General features: G+C 38.4%; 1 protein-coding gene across 2 annotated transcripts; it reads left to right on the top strand.

Annotated features, from left to right (window-relative positions):
• The first annotated feature begins 1,388 nt into the window (after positions 1-1,388).
• Positions 1,389-25,810, top strand: LOC122671321 (E3 ubiquitin-protein ligase At1g63170-like). 2 transcript variants are annotated; one of them, XM_043868469.1, is made up of 6 exons: positions 1,389-1,564; positions 1,804-1,954; positions 2,850-3,641; positions 17,750-17,893; positions 17,990-18,284; positions 25,246-25,810. In XM_043868469.1, exons 3-6 carry the CDS (start codon positions 2,992-2,994, stop codon positions 25,495-25,497), a joined length of 1,341 nt encoding a protein of 446 aa, XP_043724404.1. In that variant the 5' UTR covers positions 1,389-1,564; positions 1,804-1,954; positions 2,850-2,991; the 3' UTR covers positions 25,498-25,810. The 2 variants fall into 2 exon arrangements, with proteins under 2 accessions (XP_043724404.1, XP_043724403.1); XM_043868468.1 differs by lacking the exon at positions 1,804-1,954.
• Positions 25,811-26,183: the final 373 nt, after the last annotated feature.

The following is a 26,183-nucleotide window of genomic DNA, read 5'->3' as shown; positions in this document are numbered from 1 at the left end:
CTTTAGGGTAATTTGAATAGTAGACTAAATATAAATGATTATTTAATATAATATTTTTGTTATTAAAATGCTTAAATGTACAAGTCTTTGGTGATTATAGAATAGGATTTGGATCCTATATGGCTTGGGATTATGCGGCCAACATGTTGCATGCAATTCCTAGGTCGCCACCTCAGCATAGATGCTCATCCAATGGTTGGGCATTGAACTCCTCAAAAATGGCGCTCAAAATTTAAATTTGAAAGAAGTTCGATGCTCAACCATTGGATGGGCATATGTGCTGAGGTGGCCACTTGAGAATTGCACGCTAGCACGATGGCCGCACAACCTTAGGCCGCAGAGGAACCCGATCCTATAGAATGTTGCTTGGTTGAGTTTCATGCCCCAAGCTGACATTGTACATTGAATTAAGAAAGTGCATTTCTTTTCACCAACAACCAAAAAAAAAAAAAAAATGCATTTCTTTATCAAACACTCCAACCCACCAAGTCACCATCTCCTCTTTGGATGTGATGATTGGCTCTATCTGGTTTAATTACCACTCAGCCCATGGTGCATGATTCTTACGGTTGGAATTGGAGTTGCCCGTTGGTATTTTCTTCATGGTTTAAAGAATCAGACCCAAATTCATGGAATTGATCAACCACGATTTCGATTTATGTTGATTTTCACAACTTATTTTGGAATCAATTATGAATACTCTTCGATTCTCATTTTGTTTTTTTTTTTTTCATTCTTTTAATCAGTAAAAAAATAGTATAAAATTAATAATTCAAATCTATAAGATTTTTAAATAATAATTTCTAAAAAAATAAAGATTTGTGACCAAAGCTTTCCTTCTCTCCTTTTCTTAGGTTTTGACTGATTCCAGCTGATGGGGTATTATAGTCATTTAGATGCTTGACGTCAAAACTGAAGCGGCAGTCACATGACTCACATGTCAGATAAGCAGTCGACTTAATATTTAGCGAGCGTTATTATCCAAAAAGGGCCAAAAAAAGAAGTTAGTGAGCGTTTTAAATTCCGAAATTACCCCTCTGCGATGTGAATGATGTCATGGAACATGTATTATTATGACTTATTAAAGTACCAACACGGATACCGTCTTTCCAGATTATAGAAACATAAGAGATGTTCAGACCGTAAGATCATACCTGATCAAACGGTATAGAGAATTCTCATAATTTTATAGAATATTACCGTCTGTACTTTATTCTTTTCTCTTAATTTAAACCTTAACAAAGAAAAGGTAACCCAAAACAAATATTTCTTATAAAAAATATCACGAAGCAAATAAATAGAAAAATCTTTCATAAAACAAAAAAAAATAATAATAAAAAAAGAAAAAAGAAAAATCTCTTTATCTTTTTTATTTTTGGTAATCAAATCTCTTTCTCTCTCTCTCTCTCTTATTCTAAGACGACTCTGTGAAGCAATGGAGGATGAAAGCTGACGTTATTTCTGAAGAACAGAAGAGCCAGGGAAAGGGTTGAAAGAGAAGAACGTGTGAGACCTAAGAGCCTATCCGATTCTCTCCTCTCTACTATCTCTTCAATCGGGTCTGGTTAGTGACAACTACTCATTGTAAATTTTTTTTTTAATTTTCTATTTCTTATTTGCAATTTATTTATTTTTGTTCTTCCTGAACAAACGGATTCAAAACCCTCTTTTTCATCTAGGGTTTTCTTTTCTGATATTTTCATCAATTGGGCTGTGTTAATACTTGCATCTTTGTGTGTTTGGTTAAATTTGGTGCTCGAATCGGTTCGTTGTCTTCAGTGTTTGATCGGTTAACTCTTTAAGCTCTCTGAGTCAGTCAGGCCTCGCACTTTGGAGGGTTTCCGTTTGATCTGTTGTCTAGAAGAAAGAGCTGGAACTGGATTATGGGTTTTGTTCACGAGCTTGTATTAGGTCTGGGTTTCATTTGGTTGAATTTTCTGGCCAGTCACTGTTGGTGGGTTGACCGTGCGTGGAGATTTTTCTTTTTTACTATTCTATGTTCATTTTGTGAGGTTGAGATTTTGCTGAATTTGAGGTGTTCTTGATTATTTTATGGTTCCCCTTTGTGGGATTGTGTCTTCTCTTGCTTCATCTTTTTAGCATATATATAGTGCACTTCCCTGAATTGGTCAGTGGCAAGGGAATCTATTATGTATTCTTTCTTTATGAATTAATTTCTTTTCAATTGGTGTTCTGCTCTTTTTGTCCATCTCCTTAGAGGCAGTAATTTGTTTTTTTTTTTTAGGTTGGTATTTGCAACTCTATGAGGCCAACTAACTGGCTACTGTAATGGTGAAGTGGTGGAATAATAAAAATATACTTTAAATCAGATGTTGCTTTTCTTTTTCCACCTGAATAAGATCATTTAATCTTGATTTCTCAAATCGTCTTTATACATATACTGATTTTAAAATGGACTCATCTAGATTCTTGATTCAGACTAGTTTCATTAGTGGAACTAGAAATATAGTCCCCTCCATATTGAACTAAGAGACGCCATGTTTACTATATCCATATTTTAGTAATGAATATAAAGCAGTCATTATCGGTAAAGAAGATTTGTGCTGAGATGCTGTGGTAGCCTCATTGAAACCATTTCTTTCCAAGTTGACACAAATTATGCCCTGAGTATGAAGTTATGGTCTATTGTAGTATCCTATTGGCTTTTTAAGTTTTTATTATGAGAGCATTGCCTTTATTTTCTAGTTCTTTCAAGGGTTTTTCTGTAGGAGTGTGCCTCCTTATGGAATTGCTATGTTTTTTAAGGTAAATAAAAAGTATGATCTATTGAAGCATGTATCTAACAGGTGAAAATGTTGACTTTCTGCATATTTTTTGGCTAAATGCAGGTTGTTCTGTATGAGATCGTGAGCTTATATCACAAGTTCAAAATTTGTTTAAGAAGGGCAGGGCGGAAGAGCTCCAGAAAGACAGAAATCTATAACTAACATTCTATGCTTTGTTTAATTCCAATTTTGCTGGTGGACTTAGATGGCCGTTCCCTCACTAGAACCACACCGTGAAGGCCAAGCTGACCGATTCCCTTTGTTAATGGAGCGTCCAGATAGCCAAAGTGACAGAGAACATGTTATAGTCATTGGGAGGGGTGGTGATGCGTCCTCATCTGGCTCATCTCACAGTGATCCTTTGCCTTCCCTTGACCTGCCACACCATGAAGACAGACCTTCAAGTGGCACACATGCCCCCACTTCTCAATCTTCCTCAAATGGGTCAAACACCAGAAACACCTCTTCCATTAGAAGAGGTGATGGGTATGGCCGTCGCCATAGGAGCCCATTGAATTCTGGTTTGTGGATTTCCTTCGAGCTGGTAGTCACCGTGAGCCAGATTGTTGCATCCATTGTTGTTTTATCTTTGTCAAGAGATGAGAAACCACAAGCACCATTATTCGAGTGGGTTGTGGGTTATGCAGCCGGATGTGTTGCAACCTTGCCTCTTCTTTATTGGCGTTACCGTCATCGCAACAACCAGGGCAGTACACAAGATTCAGCACACCCACGTCAGGGAACTTCTCAGAGCAGCAACCCCTCAGAACCAACGTCTTACACTGCTATCTCAGTTACTCATTCCTCAGAAGGTGAAGATCAACATACCACAGTTACAGCCACCCCAAATTTGAGGTACTACTTTTTTCTTTGTTCTCATTTCTGCATGTCCCCTCCCCCTCCCTGTACCAGTGGAAGTTGTTGCTGTTGCCGTTGTGGGCCTGTGGCATTTCCTTTGAATGTGGAGCAACTTCTGTCTTGTTTGAAATATGCATGGGTATACTGTTTATGATGTTATCTATATTGCTTGGAGTGATTTATAATGTTCTCTTTTATCTCCTTTGCTGAGAAGTCAGAAATGAAATTCAATTACAACTTTTCCATAGGAGTGCTGTTTCTCTCTCTCTCTCTCTCTCTCTCTCTCATAGTAAGATTGTCATTAGTTATATGTTAATAGCATAAGAGATGAAGGCAGGACTCCCAGGTCTAGGGTACGACTCCCACTGGCACTGTCACAATAATGTGCCCCTGCTCCTGCCGACGTTACTCCAGAAAAAATCTTTTTGCTGGAAATACATATGATTCTGTTTTGGGCGAGTATCATATTGCTTTTGACAGTTCAAGGTTGGACATCTCTGACAATGTTGGTTTACTTTCCCAACTGATTCAATCCTTTCTAGTCTTCAGATGATCAGCTATTATATTATTATTCTTAATGGGAAACTACATGCATATTGTTTGAGACACACTTTGTGTAGTCTCAATCAAATCAAATTTGTCTTATCTATCTGCAGTTATCGCATAGATTGTGCCTTGTGACCTGTTGCAGGCTTAAAATATTGTCAAGATGTTTCAACGTTCATACTTCTTGCATAGTATTCAAGTTGGAAAAGCTTTCACTGAGCCAATGAGATAGTTCCAGGACAAAAACTTTAGGTGAACTCAGCTTGGCTGTTTAACTTGGATTCCGAAGGAAGCAATTTGTGTCACTTACATTATTTAAAAACTGCAGTCAGAGATAATTTAGCAGTTAGTAGAATGTTGCCACAGCTCATCCAAACTTGACACATGTTAAAGGTGCACTTCATTGTTCAAAAGTTGGTTAATTAATGTCTGAATTGTGTTAGATGGTATGAGATTCAACTCATCATTATGATCCCTGCATCCTCCTTATAAGTAAATACATCACCAGTCATACTAGAGAAGGCCTTAAAAAATTTCCTTGTCTTTAGCAGTTCCATTGATCCCGATGAAGTACCTATGGTATATTAACAATTCCTATCAGATGCTTACTAATGAGGTTATGGTCATCATTCTAATGGCTAATAATCATAGGAAATACAAAATTTACCAGTTTTTAGATGTATTAGGTATTACTTTAAGTTTTAAATAGATCTCTCTTCTCTTTTCATAAGCAAAAAGAGACTTCCACAAGTTTCTATTCTAAATGCTTTTATATACGTCTTTTGAAGTATATGGTATATCTATGGTAGTGTTTTGAAAGCTCTACTTGGTGCCCAGTCACTTGGGGGACATGGAACAACTAACTCATGAATTAGATGGGCACTAACAGGAAGTTGGTTGCCTAGGCAATCTATTGACAACTTGAATCAAGTTGCCAGGTGCGTTAACAACCATTATTTCAATTTAGGGTTCTTGTCTTTGTTATTTTGTTAGAAATTGGTTCTTTTTTATGGTGGGAATTTAGACATTGAAAGAAGTAATTATTTTTCAGTTCTTTTTCTCATTCGCTACTTTAATACAAAAATATTTGCTTTTTGATGGTGTGTAATGTCTTGTATCAAATGCTTTACTGTAAATTTGTGGTCTTCAACTGTCAACAAGTTATCAACGAAGCAATGATTGTTGGATTTGACAAGAGAAGGGGAAGATGAAAGAAAAGAAAACCCTTCATGAATTCTTATGAAAGACAAAGATAATGGTTTGAGAAAGAGGGGGAGGAATTGCAGGAGTAGTGGAGGTTCCTCACCATCACAACCCCGCACCCCTGCAAAGAGGCAATTAAAGAAACCAAAGAAGAATAGGGAGGGAGAGAAATCCTTTGCAACAACTTATTTATTCTATTAATTTCTATAATTAGGTCATCCTACTTTTAACCTCTACCCTACTAATTTTAAATAAGGTCAACAACTGGTCATATAACAAGAGAAGGGGGATTATATATGGTGTATGGTACCTATAAAATTGTGATTTATTCTAGGCTTCTCTTTGGAAACCATTCATGTAATTTTGCCATAAGAATCTAAATTTTCATGCTAGAGTTTGTTTTTTAAACTATTTTCTGGTGAGAGTACAACGAAACAAATGCAGCCTTATCCCAACTAAATGGATCCTTGGCTCCGTGCCCTCCAATCAACTCTATTCGAGGTGGTAATCTTTTTGTCACAGTTAGGATAGGATGAGAATATCCAAGGTATACATTCTTGATTAAACTGCGTTGATTTGTATGTGATAGTTTAATGGTCAAGATAGGATGAGAATATCCAAAGGTATACATTTTACTTGATCATTATGATGACTTGAATATTTTGCCCTATTGGGTGATTTCCAACACCCGTCAAGTGAACCACTAGCATGTTACTGTCTCGATCCTAAAGAATATATTGTAATGATGCAATAGGTTGTTTTTGTTTTTTAGAATTTATCATTCTAGTAATTGAAACTCAAAATATTATGAATAATAAGCATGCATTACTTGCTCCTCTTTAGTTGAACCATCACCTGTTATAGTTCCAAACAATGTGCCGCTTTTGACCAAGGTTTAAAATCTCGTTTCGTTTCGGTGTTTCGGTCTGACCGAAATTTCCGAAATTTCCGAGATATCGAAATTTCGTCAAAATATAGGATTTTTCTATAGGTGTAAAATTCCAAAATGACCAAGATTTTCGAAATTTCCGAAACGAGATGACTGAAATTACCGAGATTTCGAAACTAGATGACCGAAATTTTCCGACCGAAAATTTTGAAATATTGCATTTTTTCAATTCGATGTTGCATTTTGTTTCAACTCAACCGAGAAACTCGAAATCTCGACCGAGACGAAACGAGTTTTTGTACTATGCTCTTGACTGACTCCAATTTCATTGATTGTCATGTACAACTTATTATTTTGCTGCCATGGATCATAATCTGTCTTTACATACTGACAAGCCGGCTGCTCTCACTGCTCAGAGTACTACTAATAAGAAGATCTGTTATGAAAAGTAGGAGTATTCGAATCGGCTATGTCAGCTCTACAGGAAGATGTCTATCTCCAAGACCATCAAAGGTTCCAAAAAGACTTCTGATAGTGCCAAGGTATATCTGACTAACATTGAGAGCCATTTTGATTCAGCAGATAAATCCTTGGCAGAAACTTTGATGGCTAAATTGGTTATCATGAAGTATAATGGAACTAGAAGGTATAGAGGACTACATTAATGAAATGGCTCACATAGTTGCACAACTAGAAACCCTATAAGTTAAAATTAATGAACCCTTCTTAGTTAAGTTTATTCTGATATCACTTCGTCAGAAATTTGGATATTTTAAGATCCCCTATGATACAAATAATGATAAGTGGACTCTGAATGAACTTTAGAGCTTGCGTCTCCTAAGAGGAAATCAGACTGAAGTAGTAAGGGGGTCTAATGTGGGACAGGAATCGAGAAGAGGATTGAAGGAGATAGAAGGAGAAACCAGAGGGGTTGGGAAGAAATCACACAGAAGAAAGGGGGAGAAGGAGACGCAGCAGAAGGAGGGGAAGGGGGGAAGGTGTGCACACGCACTCTCACTTTTTCTTTAATTCATTCTTGCATTCAAATACCGTGGATTACAGCCCTATTTAAAGAAAATAAAATGGAAACTTACTAACCAAGAAATCGAAAACACAATCTTATCCCCCTACCCAAAATAAAAGATATTATCTTGCTAAATAAAATAAATTCCCAAAATATTGCTAAATCTAAAAGACCCAAATTTAACCCGGTTCATCTTGATCTGGGTTCACAAACGGGTTCGGGTCAATCCATTGAAATTGTCTTGCATCAACTCTCCCAATGTTGAGAAAAACTCGACCACGAGTTTTAAAAAAGGGGAGGATCAACACCACGTGATCAACATCCACGATCAACGGCTTGGATTGGGTGAACGTACGGATGTAATCGTAAAGACAAGGATGATAGTTCTCAAAGTACTTCAAGGGGATGACGAATTTTACGTGCCCAACCTTAACGTCGTCGGACGTATTCATAGGGTCATATGTGTCGCCTTCCATTGTGTTCTTGACCTCCATAGTGTCAATCTCAAGCTCCTTAGGATCCTCTTGGCTAGTCATGATCATCACAGTTGTTAAAGGGCCAAGTCCCTTGGTTTCGACCTCAGTGTCCACTAATGCGACCGTATTGCTTTCGACATCTTCCACATGAGTGTCGGTAACAGGGACTTCGCGGGCTGGATCTTCCTTGAAGACAGAAATTACTGAAACTTCTTCATTCTCAATCAACGTTGCTTCAACGTCAGGCTCTTCCGGGACTGTCCTATTAGCAGGTGGGGCAGCCATTTGCATTTCATGGGTAATTGGAAGATTTTTCAAGACCTCTCCAATCAAATGATCCAACCGTTCAAGTCTCGAGAGCTCTTTATCCTGTGTTGATTTGTTCGTGAAATCCCATGACCATTCAGTATTGCAGTTCACTTGTAACTCATTTAGGCATGAAGATTGGATGTTCAGTGCACAACAATCATCATAAATATTACGGCCTTGAAGAATATTCTTTGCTGAAACGGCACTCAGGAGTGACTGATACTGGACATAAGCAATAGCAGACTGATGGAATATCTTGATCTTTTCAACAAATCCATGAGGAGAAAACACTTGCTGCAACACTTTCACAGTTATAGGATAGAGCAGCTGGTGGATTGTAACTAAAAGAATTCGGTTGGGTGGTGGTTTGGAGAACATTGATGGCACAATTGGAAATACAATGAAGTTTAAAAGTGGGTGGCAGAATTGTAATTAAACTGAAATTGTTAAATGGATGGCAGATTTGTAATTATGGAGATTCAACTAAAATTCTGGATGACACGTGAGAGATGGGGGGTAGACTTGGAACTAAAAACTAAAATAGGACAAACAGGAATATGGGGATAGGTGAGGGGTATTACTGGAAAGTAAGGTATTAAAATAAGGCACAAAAGAGAAATCGTCTCTTCCTTCAGCTGAAATCCATGGCGGAAAACCCAGGAGCAGAAGGAGAGAACTCCTTCGTTTGGTCTCGGATGGGCCAGAAACTTTAGGACGAGGTCGCTTTTGCCTAGAGTTATGTAATCTCGAACTTCCAATCTTTGAATAGAAAGCGGAATATCAAAGTACGCTGCTGCAATAAAATCTGGCGCAGTTGCAGAACCAGATCTGGTGTCGAGTCGATATCTCTCAGCCGAAGAAGATCTAGATTCAGAAATTCAAGGGCTTTGCTCGCCTAGAGTAGGCATCATCATGTTCATCGGGGTTCGACTGCCTATCAATGCATGGGACTGATGTTTCCACAACAGTAAGCCTCTTGGTAAGGGTATTGATGTTACGCTCGAGGGTACGAAGGTTATCAGTGTGAGCTTCTCGAGCTTCTCTGCTGGCACACAGCTCAGCTTGAATTTCCCTAACTAGTGCTTTAAAGTTGGGGTATTGGTTTGGCTTCTCTATTCTCAACACACAGGGTTTTTTTTTTTTTTTTTTGGCTGAATGGGATGTGGTTTCACTGAAGTCGATAGGTTGTTGGGTTGGGGTAGGGTTCCAGTTGGACGGTGGGGATGGGGTTGCCTTTTTTTTTTTTTTTTGGTGTGGGAATCGAATGGATGGGTGCTTCACAGCGGGAAGAAGGTGGGGACATGGAGGGTAGGAGAAAGGGGTTGGCGGGTGCAGCAGGAATCGATGGAAAATATATATTTTTTTCACTGTAACGCAGAACTGTAACTGGAAAGAGGGAATAGGAAAGACAAAGAAGGGAGAAGAATAAAATGGGGGAAAGAGATCACAAGCGAAGGAAGAAGATGGGATCCTTCGGCTCTGATACCAAATAATGTGATAGGAATCGAGAAGAGGATTGAAGGAGATAGAAGGAGAAACCAGAGGGGTTGGGAAGAAATCACACAGAAGAAAGGGGGAGAAGGAGACGCAGCAGAAGGAGGGGAAGGGGGGAAGGTGTGCACACGCACTCTCACTTTTTCTTTAATTTATTCTTGCATTCAAATACTGTGGATTACAGCCCTATTTAAAGAAAATAAAATGGAAACTTACTAACCAAGAAATCGAAAACACAATCTTATCTCCCTACCCAAAATAAAAGATATTATCTTGCTAAATAAAATAAATTCCCAAGATATTACTAAATCTAAAAGACCCAAATCTGACCCGGTTCATCTTGGTCTGGGTTCACAAATGGGTTCGGGTCAATCCATTGAAATTGTCCTATATCAGGGTCAAGTGGCCAACTTTGTATCAAACTAGACCAAAAGAAAGAGAGAAAACTTTAAGAAGAATAATGCATCAAAGAAGAAAACGAACAATCTACAAAATGATGACAAGGAGATGAATGACACGGAGAAGAAGCTCGACAAATTGAAGTGTTTCTTCTGTAAGAAGGTCGGATATCTTTAGAAAGATTGTCAGAAACGCAAGGCTTGGTTTAAAAGAAGGGTAATTATTCTATCATTGTATGTTTTCAAACCAATCTTATTGATGTTTCTTATAATACTTGATGGATTGATTCTTGAGCTATTGTTCACATATTAAATTCCATGCAAAGATTTTTTACAATCCATAGTCCAAACCAAAGTGAGAGTGTTGTCTACATGGAAAATCAGATGGAGTCTGAAGTTCGAGCAATTGGCACTAACAGACTCGTTATGGATCCCAGATTTCAGTTGGACCTAATAAATACTCTTATGTTCCTTCAGTTTTTAGAAATTTAGTTTCTTTATCTAGACTTGGTAGTGAAGGATGAATTTTAACTTTGGTAATAATGTCAATGTTTTAAAGATAATAATTTAGTTTGTTCTAGATATTTATGTGATGCTCTTTATAAACCTAATTTGGATTACCTTTTTGAAAGATCCATTCTATTTCTGCATGGGAATATTGGATCAAAGCGTAAATCCAACAATGATGATTCCTCAACCTAATGGCATAGACGATTAGGTTATATTCTTAGACCTAAAATGGAGAGATTAATGAAGGATGGAATATTGTCAAATCTTGACTTTACTGATTTCACTACTTGTATAGATTGAGTTAAAGGTAAGCAATCTAACACAAATAAAGTAGCCGCTACAAGAACTGATACGCTTCTAGAATTTGTACATACTGATATTTGTGGACACTTAAATCCTTGTATTATTGGTGAAAAGTATTTCATCACCTTTATTGATGATTATTCACGGTATTTTTATGTCTACTTGTTAAAGGAAAAGATTGGCACCTTGAGTGCTTTTGAAGTGTTCTGTGTTGAAGTTGAAAATAAGTTAGACAGAAAGATCAAGACCTTGAGATCTGATAGAAGGGTGAATACCATGGTAGGCATATAGACCTAGGCAAAGTAAGGACCATTTGCCGATTCCTCAAGTTGAAGAGTTTAATGTCCTAGTACGCAACTCATGGTACACCTGAACTATATGGCTTTGTAGAAAGACGCAATCGTACCCTCATGAAAATGGTAAGTAGCATGATGAGTAACTCCTCATTGTCAAAATTTTTGTAGAAAGGCATTAAAGACAACTGTGTATAATCTTAAACTGGGTTCCTAATAAATCAGTTCCAAAAATTCCTTATGAGTTGTGGGCTAGTTGGAAACCTAGTTTATGACATTTTCATGTATGGGGTTGTCTTGTTGAAGCAAAATTGTACAATTTGCATGAAAGGAAATTTGACCTTAAAACCATAAGTTGTTATTTTATTGGTTATTGTCATTGGTCAAAGGGCTATAGGTTTTATGCACCTTCGCATAGTACCAAAATTGTTGAAACATGAACTACTAGATTCTTAGAGGATGACAACATCATGAGAGTGATAAATCACGAATGTGGTGTATGAGGATCATTAGATTTCTCTACCGATACCAGGACATCTTGAAAGTATTGTTGTCCCACAAACATAGTTGTCAAGGTGTCGCCTAGGCAACACCTAGGCGTCCAGGTGCCTTGCTTTTGTCCCCTCTCCAACATCTTGAATCGCCTAGACGTCGTGACAACTATGCCCACAAATCACTACTGATAATGATCTTGTGGAACATCAAATTACAGAAGATGTACCAGTCCATGAAGTTGTCACAGAGAATACTATGAATGTACCTCAACCAAAAATTCAGGAAAGACCTTAAAGGGTTAGGAGGTTTGCCATTCCGGATGATTATATAGTATATCTCTAAAAATCAGAGTTTGATATAGGGATCAAGGATGACCCAATTAATTTTTCACAGGCTATAAATGCTAATGATTATCTTAAATGGATAAATGCAATAAAAGATTAAATGAAATCCATGAGTGACAATGATGTCTGAAAACCCGTTGGACTACCTATAGGTTTTAAGGCGATTGGTTGTAAATGGGTATTTAAGACCAAACGTGACTCGAAGGGTAATGTTAAACGACCTAAAGCCATATTAGTTTTAAAGGATTTCACTCAGAAAGAAGGCATTGACTACCATAAGACCTTCTTATCTAAGAAAGATTCTCTTCGAATCATTTTGGCTTTGGTGGCTCATTATGAACAAGGAAAGGATAATCTAGTGTGTAGACTTAAGAAATCCATATGTGGACTTAAACAAGCTTCAATATAATGGTATATTAAGTTCAATCACATTAGTCTCTTTTGGATTTGTTGAGAACACCTTTGGCAGGTGTATATATCTGATACTCAGTGGGAGCAAGTTTATACTTCTGGTCCTATATGTGGATGACATCTTACTTGCTAGTAATGACCTTTGGTTTGTTGAGTGATACAAAATCGTTCTTCTAAGAACTTCAAAATGAAGGATATGGGTTTAGCTTCTGTAGTAGGGACTCTCATGTATGCTATGATTTGCACCTGTTCGAACATCAGTTATGTTAGTATTTTAGGCAGATATGTTAGTAATCCTGGTATGGATCATTAGGGCAACGAAGAAGGTTATGAGGTATTTGAAAAGTAACAAGATAGCACATGCTTGCTTATAGAGGATCTGAATAATTGGACAGGATTGGATATACAAACTATGATTATATAGGTTGCCTCAACAGTAGAAAGTCCACATCAAGATATGTCTTTCTATTTGTTGGTGGAGCAATTTCTTAGAAGTCCAAGAAGCAAACTTGTGTGTCTACTTCCTACTATGGAAGCAGATTTTGGTTTATTTTCTACTACAACATGATTTTTAAATCTAGATTATGTTGAGATCATCATTATGTGGTCATATGGTTCAAGTAGGAGATTGTATTAATTAATTAATTTATTAATTTTCTAATTATTTTTTCCATGCGACCATAACTTGTTGGCCAAAGTATATCTTAATATTAGACTTGGATTTAATAAAGGAAACTCAATCTTGCTAACTAAGGGATTCCCACTGAGATCCACATATAGGACCAGAAATATAAACTTGCTCCCACTGAGTTTCAGATATATACGGTTGTCAAATGTGTTCTCAACAAATCCAAAAGAGACAATAATGTGTCCATTAGGTCCAACTAAAATCCGGTGTCCACAATGAGTCTGTAAGTTTCAATCGCTCGAACTTTAGACTCCATCTGGTTTCAAATGTGGACAACACTCACTTTGGTTTAGACTCCGGGTTGTAAGAAATCCCTGCATGGATTTGAAATGTGAACAGTAGCTCTAGAATTAATCAGCCATGTATTACAAGGAATATCAACAAGATTTGTTTCAAAATATATAAGGATAAAATCAGTATCCTTCTTTTCAAATTAAGCCTTGCATTTTTGACAATCTTTCTGAAAATGTCCGACCTTCTTACAGAAGAAACACTTCAATTTGTCGGGCTTTTTCTCCTTATCATTTTGTGGATTGTTGCTTTCTTCTTTGATGTCCGACCTTCTTACTGTTCTTAAAGTTTCCTCTTTTTCTTTTGGTCTGGTTTGGTTACAAAGTTGGTCACTTGACTCCCTTACTCCTTCAGTCTCATTCCCTCTTGGACACACATGCCCTGAAGTTCATTTAGAGTCCACTTATCTTTATTTGTATTATAATGGGTCTTAAAAGGTCCGATTTCTGAGAAAGTGAAGTCAGAATGAATTGAATTAGGAAGGGTTCATTAATTTTATGTTTTAGGGTTTTTAGTTGTGTAGTTATATGAGCATCTCATTAATATGGTCCCCTATACCATTAGTTCCATTTTATTTCATGGTGATCAATTGGACCATCATAGTTTTTGCCAAAGATTTAGTTGCTGAAAAATATGGCTCACAATGTTGGTCAGATATACCTTGGAACTATCAGAAGTCTTCGTGGAACCTTTGATAGTCTTGGAGATAGACATCTTCATGTAGAACAAATACAGCCGATTCCAACGTTCCCATTTCTCATAAAAGATCTCATCAGTAGTATTATGAGCACTAAGAACAACTGACTTGTCAGTGCGTAAAGCCAGATCATGATCCATAGCAGCAAAAAATAATAAGTTGCTCGTGCCAATCGGTGAAATTGGAGCCAGTCAAAAGCAGCATGTTTGGAACTGTAACAGGTTATGGTGCAACTGAAGAGGAGTAAATAATACATGCTTATTAATCATAATATCTTGATTTTCAATTACTAGAATGATAAATTTAGAAAAACAACCTATTGCATCATTACAATCTATCCTTCAGGATCAAGATAGTGACATTGCTAGCATAGTTGTCACGTCGTCATGGCGATCCAAGTCGGTGGAGGGGTGTCATGTTGATATATCGACATGTTGCCCGCCATGGCGATCATATCGACCATGTTTTATTTTTTATTTTCTCTATTTTTAATGTCATTTAGTATGCTATAATATATGCCCTATAACATAAAAAATTAACATGAAAGTGTACTACTAATCTATTATGGTTTAATTCATGAAAGTGTAATATCCATCAGTGTATATGAAATCATGGATTATCAAATAATTGATAGCAATAGTCTTGCTGATAATAAAATTGAAAAATCATGAGAGTTGAGATATGATTCATATGAAAGTGACTACAAAAGTAACAAAACAAAAAAACAATTACAAGAATGTAATTTATATTGAGTGAATAAAGCTAATAAACAACCCATCTAAATAAAAAAATAAAAATTGCTGATGTGAATATGTGATTGTGTATTAGTCAATAGTGTATTAGTGTTTTTTGTTTGATGTTTTTTTAATTTTTTTTATGTTAAGGAAAAAGCATTAAAATAAAAAATGGTTAAAAAAATTATCGTTAAAAAATTAAGTTTTATAATTTGAAACAACCATGTCGCCCGATATGGCCATATGTCGTGGTATGGCGTCCATGGCAGCGCCATGGCGACGTCATGGAGGCCATATCGGTCGATATTCTTACATCATCCATATCGATGGTCGATATGCCCACTTCTCCACCGATATGACGCCATGGCGCCGATATGGCGACGCCATGACAACTATGATTGCTAGTGGTTCACTTGACGGGTGTTGGAAGTCACCCATAGGGCAAGATATTCAGGTCATCATAATGATCAAGTAAAATGTATATCTCTGGATATTCCTATCCTATCCTGACTGTCATATAATGATCATCACTTCTCCTAGGCTATAGGGATCCTTACCCTCCAATCAGCTCATTTGAGGTCATACTTGATACAAGGCCTAAGCTATGCATGTCTTTCCTCACCACTTCTACTAGGGTCAATTTAGGTCTACCCCTGGCTCTTTTAGTTCCTTCAATTAGAATCAAATCGCTTTTCTGGTGAGATTAATCCGGCAAAAACGCTTCCAGTCCTTTGTAGTCGTCAAATTAAGGGTTATCATTCATGTGGATGAACCTCACATCTTGTGTTCTACTATTTTCTAGATTGGATTTTCTTGGAAACTTCATTTTGGTGATTGTTGATAAAACACAACTCAACTCGACTCAGCCTTATGCCAACTAAATGGGGTCAGGTACATAAATCATTTTTCTCTAACTATTCAAAGCCATACGTGTTACCACTCCTAAGCTATGCATGTCTTCCCTTGCTTCTCCTAGAATAATTTTAGGCTTACTCCCAGCTCTTGTAGCTGCTTCAATCTGAATCAAATTATCCTTCCATGCTGGAGCACTCAAAGGCCTCTGTTGCACATTTCCATGCCAACTCAAACGACTTTCTTGCAAATTATCATGGATTGGAGTTACTCCTAAATTAGCTATAATTTGTTTATTCCTTATTTTATCATTTCTAGTTTTACCACTCATCCATCTCAACATCCTCATTTCAGTCGCATTGAATTTGTACATATGTTGTTTTTTCACTACCCAACATTCAACTCCATACATCATTGTTGGTCATATAACAGTCTTGTAAAATTTTTCTTCGAATTTTAAGTGAATAAGTGAATATGTTTATTGCACAACACTCCAAACACACCCCTCCATTTCATCCACCATATTCTAATTCTTTGTGCAACACCATCCTCTATTTCTCCTTTGATTATGATTGAACTTAGGTACCTTAAATTTTCACTTTCCTATGCCTCCCTATCATCAATTTTCACTACCCCACTTTCAATCCTAGTATTACTAAAGTTACACAGTGTGTACCCTGGTTTTATTCTATTTATCTTAAAACCTTTTGATTCCAAGTTTGATCTCCATAATTCCAACTTTGCATTTATCGTTTCTTTTGTTTCATCCTCCAAAACAATATCATCAGCAAAAAAATACACCAAAGGATTTGATTTTGAATGTCTCTAGTCAGTTCATCTATGATTAGCGCAAACAAATACGTGCTTAAAACTGATTGATGTAATCCAATTGTAATTGGGGATTCACTACCTTGTCTCCCCACAGTTCTTAAACTGGTTAGTACACCATTATACATATCTGTAATTATGTCCACATATTTACTGGAAACACTTTTCTTCGCTAACACTTACCAAATTAACTCTCTATGGACTCTATCATAAGCTTTTTCTAAGTTAATACAGACCATATGAAGATCCATTGTATAGTCTCTAAATCTTTCCATTGGTTTCTTAAGCAAATAAATAGCTTCTGTGATTGATCTTCTTGAGTTCTTGGCATAAAACCAAATTGGTTATCCAAAATATTAGTTTATTGTCTCAAGCGGGTTCTCAAATACTTTCTCAGAGAATTTTATATTATGGCTCATAATTTTTTTTCCTCTATAATTATTACAGCTTTGAATATTACCTTTATTTTTATAAATTGGAATTTCAATGCTTCTCCTCAATTTAGGTGTTTTAAGTAAAGGAAGCTTTAAAAAAGATGACTGTTGATAATAAACTGGTAAAAAATATACCCACTCACTGTTGTGGTTGTCAGATTTTGGATTATATTTCAAATTGAGGTTCAGGAACCTCAAATCTGGTGCTACTTAAATGATGCTAAAGATAGTCTTTAATGTACTCAGTCAGACTGAGGATTGTCATTCATGCGGGGGGAATTTAGGTGTTTTAAGTAAAGGAAGCTTTAAAAAAGATGACTGTTGATAATAAACTGGTAAAAAATATACCCACTCATTGTTGTGGTTGTCAGATTTTGGATTATATTTCACATTGAGGATCATGAACCTCAGATCTGGTGCTTACTAAATGATGCTAAAAGATAGTCTTTAATGTTCTCAGTCAGACTGAGGATTGTCATTCACGTGGGCAAAGTTCAAGTTTGGTGCAATTTTGATGCATAAGAAGCAGCCTCTTAGCATCATTGCACTTCGCTCTAAATGACTGCTAGTGTGTAGCTTATTTACTACCAAGGGACATCTCTTTAGAGGTTCTCCTATTTCTAATATTAATCTCATTTTGCGTCCTGTAAAGAATTTTTGAGTAGTAGTCACTGTGCCTTGGGTCAGAGTTCTTTTTTTTTTGTTTTCCTTTTTCTTTTTCTTTATTGCAGAAAAATCTGTATTATTTCATTATGCTTTGTTCCGAATGTCATATTTAACCTCATGCTATTTTTTTTTGGTTTATTTATTTCTTTTGTTTTTAATCTTTGTACATCTGGATGTTTGCAAACCTAAACTACAACACCTTTATTGATTGATGTGGAAGATGGTTTGCGCCTGGTAGACTGAGTGTGCTAGTGGATCACTTCAAAATGGCCTTAGATTGCTTCTTTGCAGTGTGGTTTGTAGTCGGTAATGTGTGGATTTTTGGAGGGCACTCTTCTTCTTCTGAGGCTCCCAACTTGTACAGGTATTGATCAAATGGCCTCAAATACATTATCTCCTTTGTTTGAAAACCTATATAAAAGTAGTTAACCAACTAACCTAACTCCTGGCCTTCTTGCAGGTTGTGTATAGTGTTTCTTACCTTTAGCTGTATTGGGTATGCCATGCCTTTTATTCTCTGTGCAACAATCTGCTGCTGCTTGCCTTGTATAATTTCCATATTAGGCTTCCGAGAGGATCTGACTCAAACAAGAGGAGCCTCTCCAGAATCCATTAATGCTCTTCCGACCTACAAATTCAAGTCAAAGAAAACTGGAAATGGTGATGACCGGGAAATCAATTCAGAAGGAGTGGGTGATGGTGGGATCTTGGCAGCTGGAACTGATAAGGAGCGTGTAATTTCAGGTGAAGATGCGGTAAGTTTTCTTTCTTCTAGAGGTGCGTTAGAGCTTCTATATCTGTATTCTGTAGTATATGCCAAGAAATTGTGGTGTTAAATATACATAATTTGTCATGGGTTTTTACCTTTTCCTGACAGATCTGGCATATGTGCCTGTTGACCTTCATACGCCAATTTATTAAACACCTTTGATGGGAACAGGATTCTTTTTTCTGACCTTCTCCCCCAGTCCTTTGGATGAGTTGCTAATTATGGTTTCATATTATGTTGGCGGGTGTGAGTTTCTGCTTAATAAATTTACTTTGGACAGTCTGATTATGTCTGACACAGCCAACAGATTAGTTTGTATGTTGAAGGAATGGGATCTTGTAGTTGATGTGTTAATTGGGCCATGGGGTGCTATATATAGTCTGTTAAGGATGTCGACTAGATTTAAGTAGTCTGGGGGGTGTTTGGTTTGATTTCTGTCTTATTTATGTTTCTAGTTTATTTTCTATATTAAGGGTAGTTTAGGTATTTACTCTTGTAATTTGTTTTAGTCAATATAAGTAATATTGTCCCCCTCACGATTCAATTAATTAGAATCGTGAGGGAGTTTTCCTGGCTCTCTCTATCGATCTCTCTTCTCTATCTTTCTCTTCTCTTCTTCTCCATCTTCTCCCCTCTTCTTCTCTACTGGTCACGATTGCAGGTCTGCACTCTCACATGGTATCAGAGCAGCAATTCTGATCCACGATCTGCTCCTCTCCTGCGGTTTTGAAGACTTTTCTGTGTTCTCTCTTGTCGTGGTCCACAGCAACCATATGCTGCCTTATTTTGCCTGAACCCTAGTCATATTATGATGAAGGACTAGGGTTCCCTGCTGTGCTACTGTTTAGCTGTCTGCAAGTTTGATGGTTGAAGTGTTTTCTACCCCAACCTGAAATCGATTTTCCAAAAACAAAAAAACCCTGTGGAAATCGATTTTGCTTCTCCTGGATTTTTCTTTTCTCTACATTGGCTGCTGGTCTGGGGTTTTATTCTCTGCTGTTGGTGATTATTTGGCCATAAATTGGTCTCCTTTTTTGGCTGCTGCTCTCAAGGTTATCGGGTCCTCTGTTTTTCTGCCCTATTTTGGGTTTTTTTGGTTGAAATCGATTTGTTTTGACCTGTTCTATTTGTTGGCTGCATCTGTCCAAGCTTTGAGATATCATCTACTTGGTTATCATGGCTGATTCTAAGCCTCCTACAGATCACTTTAATGTTCAGATTACTACCACCAAGTTGAATGGTGCTTCGAACTATTTTCTTTGGTCTCAAGCCTTTGAGGTATATGTTACTACTCGCCGGAAGATGTCTTACCTTACTATGACTCCTCCAGCCTCTACTGATGATACATATGAAGATTGGATGGCTGAGAATGCAACCCTCCTCTGCTGGCTTTGGAATAGCATGGAGCCCTCCATAGCCTCAAGCGTGATGTGTCATAAAACTGCCAAGGGTGTTTGGGAAGAACTCAAGGAGAGCTATTCTCAAGACACTAATCTTTCACGGATTTATGATTTGTATGAAAAGTTTTTCTCCTTCAAGCAAGAGGGAAAATCGCTTGGCGAATACTACAGCTCTTTGAAGGGCATGTGGGAGGAACTCAATGTGTACTAGCCTATATTTACTGATGCTGCTGTGATTAAGGCTCAACGTTTTGAATTTCTTGTTGCTAAGTTCCTCTCGGTTAGATTCGATCTTGATCGTCAAAAGCCAATTATTGACTGGTGAGAAGATCCCGTCTATGAATGAAGCTTCATCGCATACAAAGGGTTGTTTCTCCTTCCACGGTCAAATCTGATGCAGCTCCTGTCTCTAAGGATAATTTTGCCCTTTTTACTTCTACTGGAGGGCGTAGTCGTGGTGGTGGTACCTCTTCTCGAGGTGGTCGTGGTCGTGGTCGTGGGGCTGTTTCTGGTGGTCGAGGGGCTGGTTTGAACCCTGCTGGTTCCTCTTCTAGTGATGGTGGTTCTCGATGGTGTTCTCATTGTGGTCGTCCTAACCACACTGTTGAAAAATGCTGGCTGAAACATGGCAAACCACAGTGGGCTCGTGAGCAGTTTGCCAATGCCGCAGTCTCTGATGGAGCGGCTGATTCTGTGCATCCTTCTAACACTAATCATTGGTCTCCTACTGATGGTGGTAGTACTTCTAGTGACCTGGTTTCTCAACTGTTACAACGAGTTCAACAACTGGAGGCATCATCATCTTCTACTCCTACAGCTACTCTCACCCACTCAGGTACTACTGCATGTTTCGCCTCTTCATCCTCTCCGTGGGTCATTGATTCCGGTGCTTCTTCTCATATGACTGGTAAGCCTAATTTATTTTCCTCTTTTACTCAGTTGTCTACTTCATCTCGGATTTCCATTGCCGATGGATCTTTTATTCCTGTTGCTGGTCATGGGGATATCCCCTTATCATCTAATCTTTCCTTGATTAATGTTCTTCATGTACCTAGGCTGCCTCTTAATCTTTTGTTTGTTAGTCAGTTAACTAAATCTTTAAATTGCTCTATAACATTTCATCCATCTCATTGTGTCTTCCAGAATCTCGCAACGAGGACGACGATTGGTGGCGGGCATGAGAAGGATGGTTTCTATTATTTTGATTTGGCAACTTCTCCAACAGGAGCTGTTGCTACTTCTTCTGATGTTTCTCCATTACATTGGCACCATCGGCTAGGACATCCTTCCTTATCCAAGCTGCGACATCTGGTTCCTAGCTGCAAATCTGTCTCCCGTATTGAGTGTGAAGCTTATGAGCTTGGCAAGCATCATCGTACTGTTTTTCCTTTGAGTCTAGAGTCTAGGAGTACTTCTTTATTTCAGTTAGTTCATTCTGATATTTGGGGTCCATGTAGGGTCGAGAGTCGATTGGGTTTTCGTTATTTTGTCAGTTTTATTGATGATCATTCTCGGATGACATGGTTGTACCTCTTGAAGGATAGATTTGAGTTTGTTTCTGTTTTCAAATAATTTTATAATGAAATTCGTATTCAATTTGGTGTTCATTTGAAAATTTTACGTACTGATAATGCTTTGGAACTGGTTCAACATGAGATCTTTTTCTTTTGTTCTGACAATGGCATTCTTCATCAAACTAATTGCTCTTATACACCACAACAAAATGGTGTGGCGGAGCGCAAAAACCGCCATTTGTTAGACATTACTAGATCATTAATGTTTCATATGAATGTTCCTAAACTCTATTGGGCTGATGCAGTGTTGACTGCTTGTTTCTTGATTAATCGCATGCCTTCCTCGGTTCTTCATGATCAAATTCCTTTTAATGTTGTTTTTCTGGAGCGGGCTGCTTTCTCTCTTCCTCCTTGTGTTTTTGGTTGCCAATTTTTTGTTCATATTCTTCGCCCTGGCCTTGATAAATTGTCTCCTAGTGCTATCAAGTGTCTGTTTCTTGGTTATTCTCGTACCCAGAAGGGGTATCGATGTTTTGATCCTGTTTCTCATCAACACTTTGTCTCCGCTGATGTGACCTTCTTTGAAAATACTCCTTATTTTCCTGGTTCTCCCAGTGATATTGATCTTCCTGTTGATACTGGTGTTGGTCCAGTTGTTACTACTGTTCCTCCTCTTCCGTTGGTTGCCAATCCTCTGCGGATTTATCACCGTCGGGCCCAACAGCAGCCGCCGCCTGTGCCGCCTCAAAATGTTGTTGTTGCCCCTCTACCTCCACCAGCTGAGTCCTTGCTTGCGGATCCTCCTTTAGATGTTGATGATCGTCCTATTGCTTTGCGCAAAGGTACTCATACTTGCACTCAAAATAGTTCACTTTACCCATTGGCAAATTATGTTTCTGTTGCTCATCTCCCAACTTCTTATCATGCTTTTGCTACTACATTACACTCTACCTTTCTTCCCACTTCTTATACCCTTGCCTTGTCTCACCCGGGGTGGAAACATGCTATGGATGTGGAGATGGATGCCTTGATCTCGTAAGACTTGGTCATTAGTGGATCTACCACCTGGTAAGGATCTTGTTAAGTGTCGTTGGGTGTATACAGTTAAGTACAATCTAGATGAAACTGTGGAACGGCTCAAGGCCCGTTTGGTTGCGAAAGGGTTTACACAGACCTATGGGGTCGACTATTTTGAGACCTTCTCTCCTGTTGCTTGTTTGAATTCTGTTCGTATCATACTTTCCTTGGCTGTCAATCTTGATTGGCCTCTATTTTAGATGGATGTGAAGAACGCCTTCTTCTATGGTGATCTCCAGGAGGAGGTATATATGGAGCAACCTCCTGGGTATGTTGCTCAGGGGGAGGATAGTGTCCGGGTTTGTCGCCTTCATAAGGCAATTTATGGACTGAAACAGTCTCCCCGTGCATGGTTTGATAAATTCAGCAGTGTTGTGGCTGGTTATGGGTTTTCTCAGTGCTATTCTGATCACTCTATTTTTTTTAGGTGTCAGGGGTCTAACGTGGTCATTCTTGCAGTATATGTCGATGACATCATTGTTACTAGTAATGATGCTTCTGGAATTGCACAGGTGAAGACTTATTTACATGATAATTTCCAGATCAAAGACTTAGGTTGCCTCAGGTACTTTCTTGGCATTGAGGTTGTTCGCTGCTCTCGAGGTCTTAGCCTGTCCTAGAGGAAGTATGTCCTTGATTTACTTGATGAGACAGGGATGTTAGGTTGTAAACCTATTGATACTCCTATGGATCCCCACATCAAGTTTGGTGCTTCTGATGACAAAGAGTTTGGTGACATACATTAGTATCGACGTTTGTTTGGTAAACTTATTTATCTCACAGTTACTCGTCCTGATATCTCATTTGCTGTAGGGGTTGTTAGTCAGTTCGTGCAGAACCCTAAGCAGGTACATTGGGATGCTGCCTATCGCATTCTAAGATACCTCAAAAGTCCCCCCTGGTAAGGGATTAGTGTATTGTCCCCATGGTCATACCAACGTGGTTGGGTTCTCTGATGCGGATTGGGCTGGTTCTGATGGAGATAGAAGATCGACCACAGGTTATTGTACTTTCTTTGGAGGAAATTTGGTCACTTGGAAGAGCAAGAAACAGACGACTGTAGCTCGTTCCAGTGCTGAGGCTGAATACAGAGCCATGGCTCATACTGCTGCAGAGTTGATGTGGATTCGTTCATTCCTTATTGAGCTTGGTTATTCCAGTGATCAGCCCATGGAGATGTACTGTGATAACCAAGCTGCTATTTACATTGCCAACAACCCTGTCTTTCATGAACGGATCAAACACATTGAAGTTGATTGTCATTTTGTCGAGATGCTGTTCAGAAGAAGCTCATTGTCACTCCATTTGTTCGTTCACAGTTTCAGCTTGGAGATACGTATACGAAGGCCTTGTTTCGACTTCAGTTCTTGGTTGGTTGTTCCAAGCTGGTTCTTGGTGATGTCTACGCTCCAGCTTGAGGGGGAGTGTTAAGGATGTCGATTAGATTTAAGTAGTCTGGGGGGTGTTTGGTTTGATTTCTGTCTTATTTATGTTTCTAGTTTATTTTCTATATTAAGGGTAGTTTAGGTATTTACTCTTGTAATTTGTTTTAGTCAATATAAGTAATATTGTCCCCCTCACGATTCTAATTATGAGGGAGTTTTCCTGGCTCTCTCTATCGATCTCTCTTCTCTTCTTCTTCTCCATCGTCTCCCCTCTTCTTCTCTACTGGTCACGATTGCAGGTCTGCACTCTCACATAGTCAAATGATGGGTTGCTATCGGTCCACTTTGTATTCTGGGTTGCAAAACAGGGTGCTGACTATGTCATATTGTCATGCCACCAAATCAATCATGGTCTTGGATCTCAGTAGGATAGGTTGTATGTGTAGTGCCATTTCCTTCGTCCCCCACTTTTTTCCTTTTCCTGAGATGGAAAAAGGGTAGTGTGGTTTACCCTAACCACCTGCAAATTTGTTACTGACTTTGGCTGAATGATTCATCATCTAAAATGCTTTCTAGGAACCTTCTAGTGCATTTTTCCTGTTGGTTTATCATTTTCATTTCACTCTGGTTACGTTCCTCATTGTTCAACAAGTTTACTCGAGCAGATCCCATGTAAGATGAGGCCTAGTTGAGCTGTCCCAAGAATGTTACTGATCTGCTGGCACGATCTTTTTCACTCTGGTTATGTTCCTCATTTAACCGGTTTATTTTAGCAGATCCCATGTAAGATGAGTCCTAGTTGAGCTGTCCCAAGAATGTTACTGATCTGTTGGCACAATCTGTCATTTACGTTACTTTTGGCCATTAACTGATGTTTGTATTGGCTTGGCATATGCACTTATATTCTCTCTTTTATAGTGGCGTTGGGTTTAAGTGACATGTTGAAGCCAGAAATGTTGGTTTTCTTGATTAACAATGCATTTATTGTAGAATAATCTCGAACCAAAAAAATCCAGCTACAGACTAATACAGACGGGATCGCAGACAGAATATAGACCAGAATATAGAGTTTTTCTATTTTGAACTCAGAACAGTCCAGTACCTTGGTTGACTCGTGTATTCTAATAGAAGAATTGGACTGTAGAATTTTACAGAATTCTGATCACAACATATGGAGAAGTCCCGTGTTATTAGGAAAACTAATAGCAGAACTAGAGCGGCAATATCAATTAGAAAATTCAGATCTTGGAGCAGAACTTCAGAGAGTTAAATAACAGAATCTGATGTCCCAGTTTATAGCCATCTCAGCACAGTAACCATAAGAACTTGAATGAATCAGAACAGCAAAATGGGTTGCGGCAGAGAGTGTAGAACTAGCAGCAACTGACCTGTAATCTTGAATAGAAAGATAGAAGAGGTAACCATGTTAGGAATCCGCCAAGCACATTACTGAATCCACAACAGAGAAACTTCAGAAAGCTATATTTTATAAATTCGTTTCTGAATGGCTAGCTAAGATGTATATAGACTCTCATATTCTGGTTCTTAACAATGTATTTAAACGGTTGCAGGTCTGCTGCATTTGCTTGGCGAAATTCGCTGACAATGATGAGCTGAGGGAGTTGCCATGTTCCCATTTCTTTCACATGGAGTGTGTGGACAAGTGGCTGAAGATTAATGCATTGTGTCCCCTCTGCAAGTGTGAGGTAGGTGAAAACAGTGGGGCCTCACCTTCAGCAGCTAACTCCAATCGACGGCAAGGTGAGAGAAGGGTAGGCAATGAGTCATCTGGTGTGCATGCATATGGAAGCACTGCTTTTTGATCGGACAACCTTCCAAGTTAAGATATTATATATCAACTTGTGTTCCGACCTTGACGTGTTTATATATACATGTAGGATTACCCTGAGTTCATCCAATGCTATTTCTATTCTATTCCTTTCCATATGTTAATTTGAGAGAGATGATGTAGCGTTTGTTACTGGACCCTGTTCAATGAAATCAATGAATGTATTTAAAAGCCTTTGTGACTGAAGGGTGAGGCAATTCTTTGCAACTTGGTTTGTGGCCATAATTTTCTCTCTAAATCTCTACAATGAAACTGAGATCTAGAATTTGGTGAACACTGCAGTTTTGGCATTATGAGTTTCATTTGCTTGGCTAGCCGGATTCAGGATGATGGTTCTTAGGATGAAAGTGAAAGAACTGCTGCATTGGGCAGGTACCTTTGGAATGTGTTTATTGCCACAGAAAACAGAAATTTGTGTAAGTTACCTTATATTACCTGCTTTTCCTGCTGGTGAAATCTGTTAACTGTGATCAAATGGACCTTTATCTTCTCCATTTCCTTGGCAGGTCTATTTCCCCAAGTTCCGCTAATAGAGCGCCGGGGGGGGGGGGGGCAGAATGACCACCCTACCCCTGTCCGAATACACTGCCCGGGTGGGGTCCATCCCCTCTATTAGAGGAACTTGGGGAAATGGAGCGGGTAGGAAATGGAGCAGACAAA

Source organism: Telopea speciosissima, chromosome 8, assembly GCF_018873765.1.
Source record: "Telopea speciosissima isolate NSW1024214 ecotype Mountain lineage chromosome 8, Tspe_v1, whole genome shotgun sequence".
In the NCBI taxonomy this organism is placed as follows: domain Eukaryota; kingdom Viridiplantae; phylum Streptophyta; class Magnoliopsida; order Proteales; family Proteaceae; genus Telopea; species Telopea speciosissima.
The sequence above is the reverse complement of the archived record's forward strand: the minus strand, read 5'-3'. Positions and strand labels throughout refer to the sequence as shown.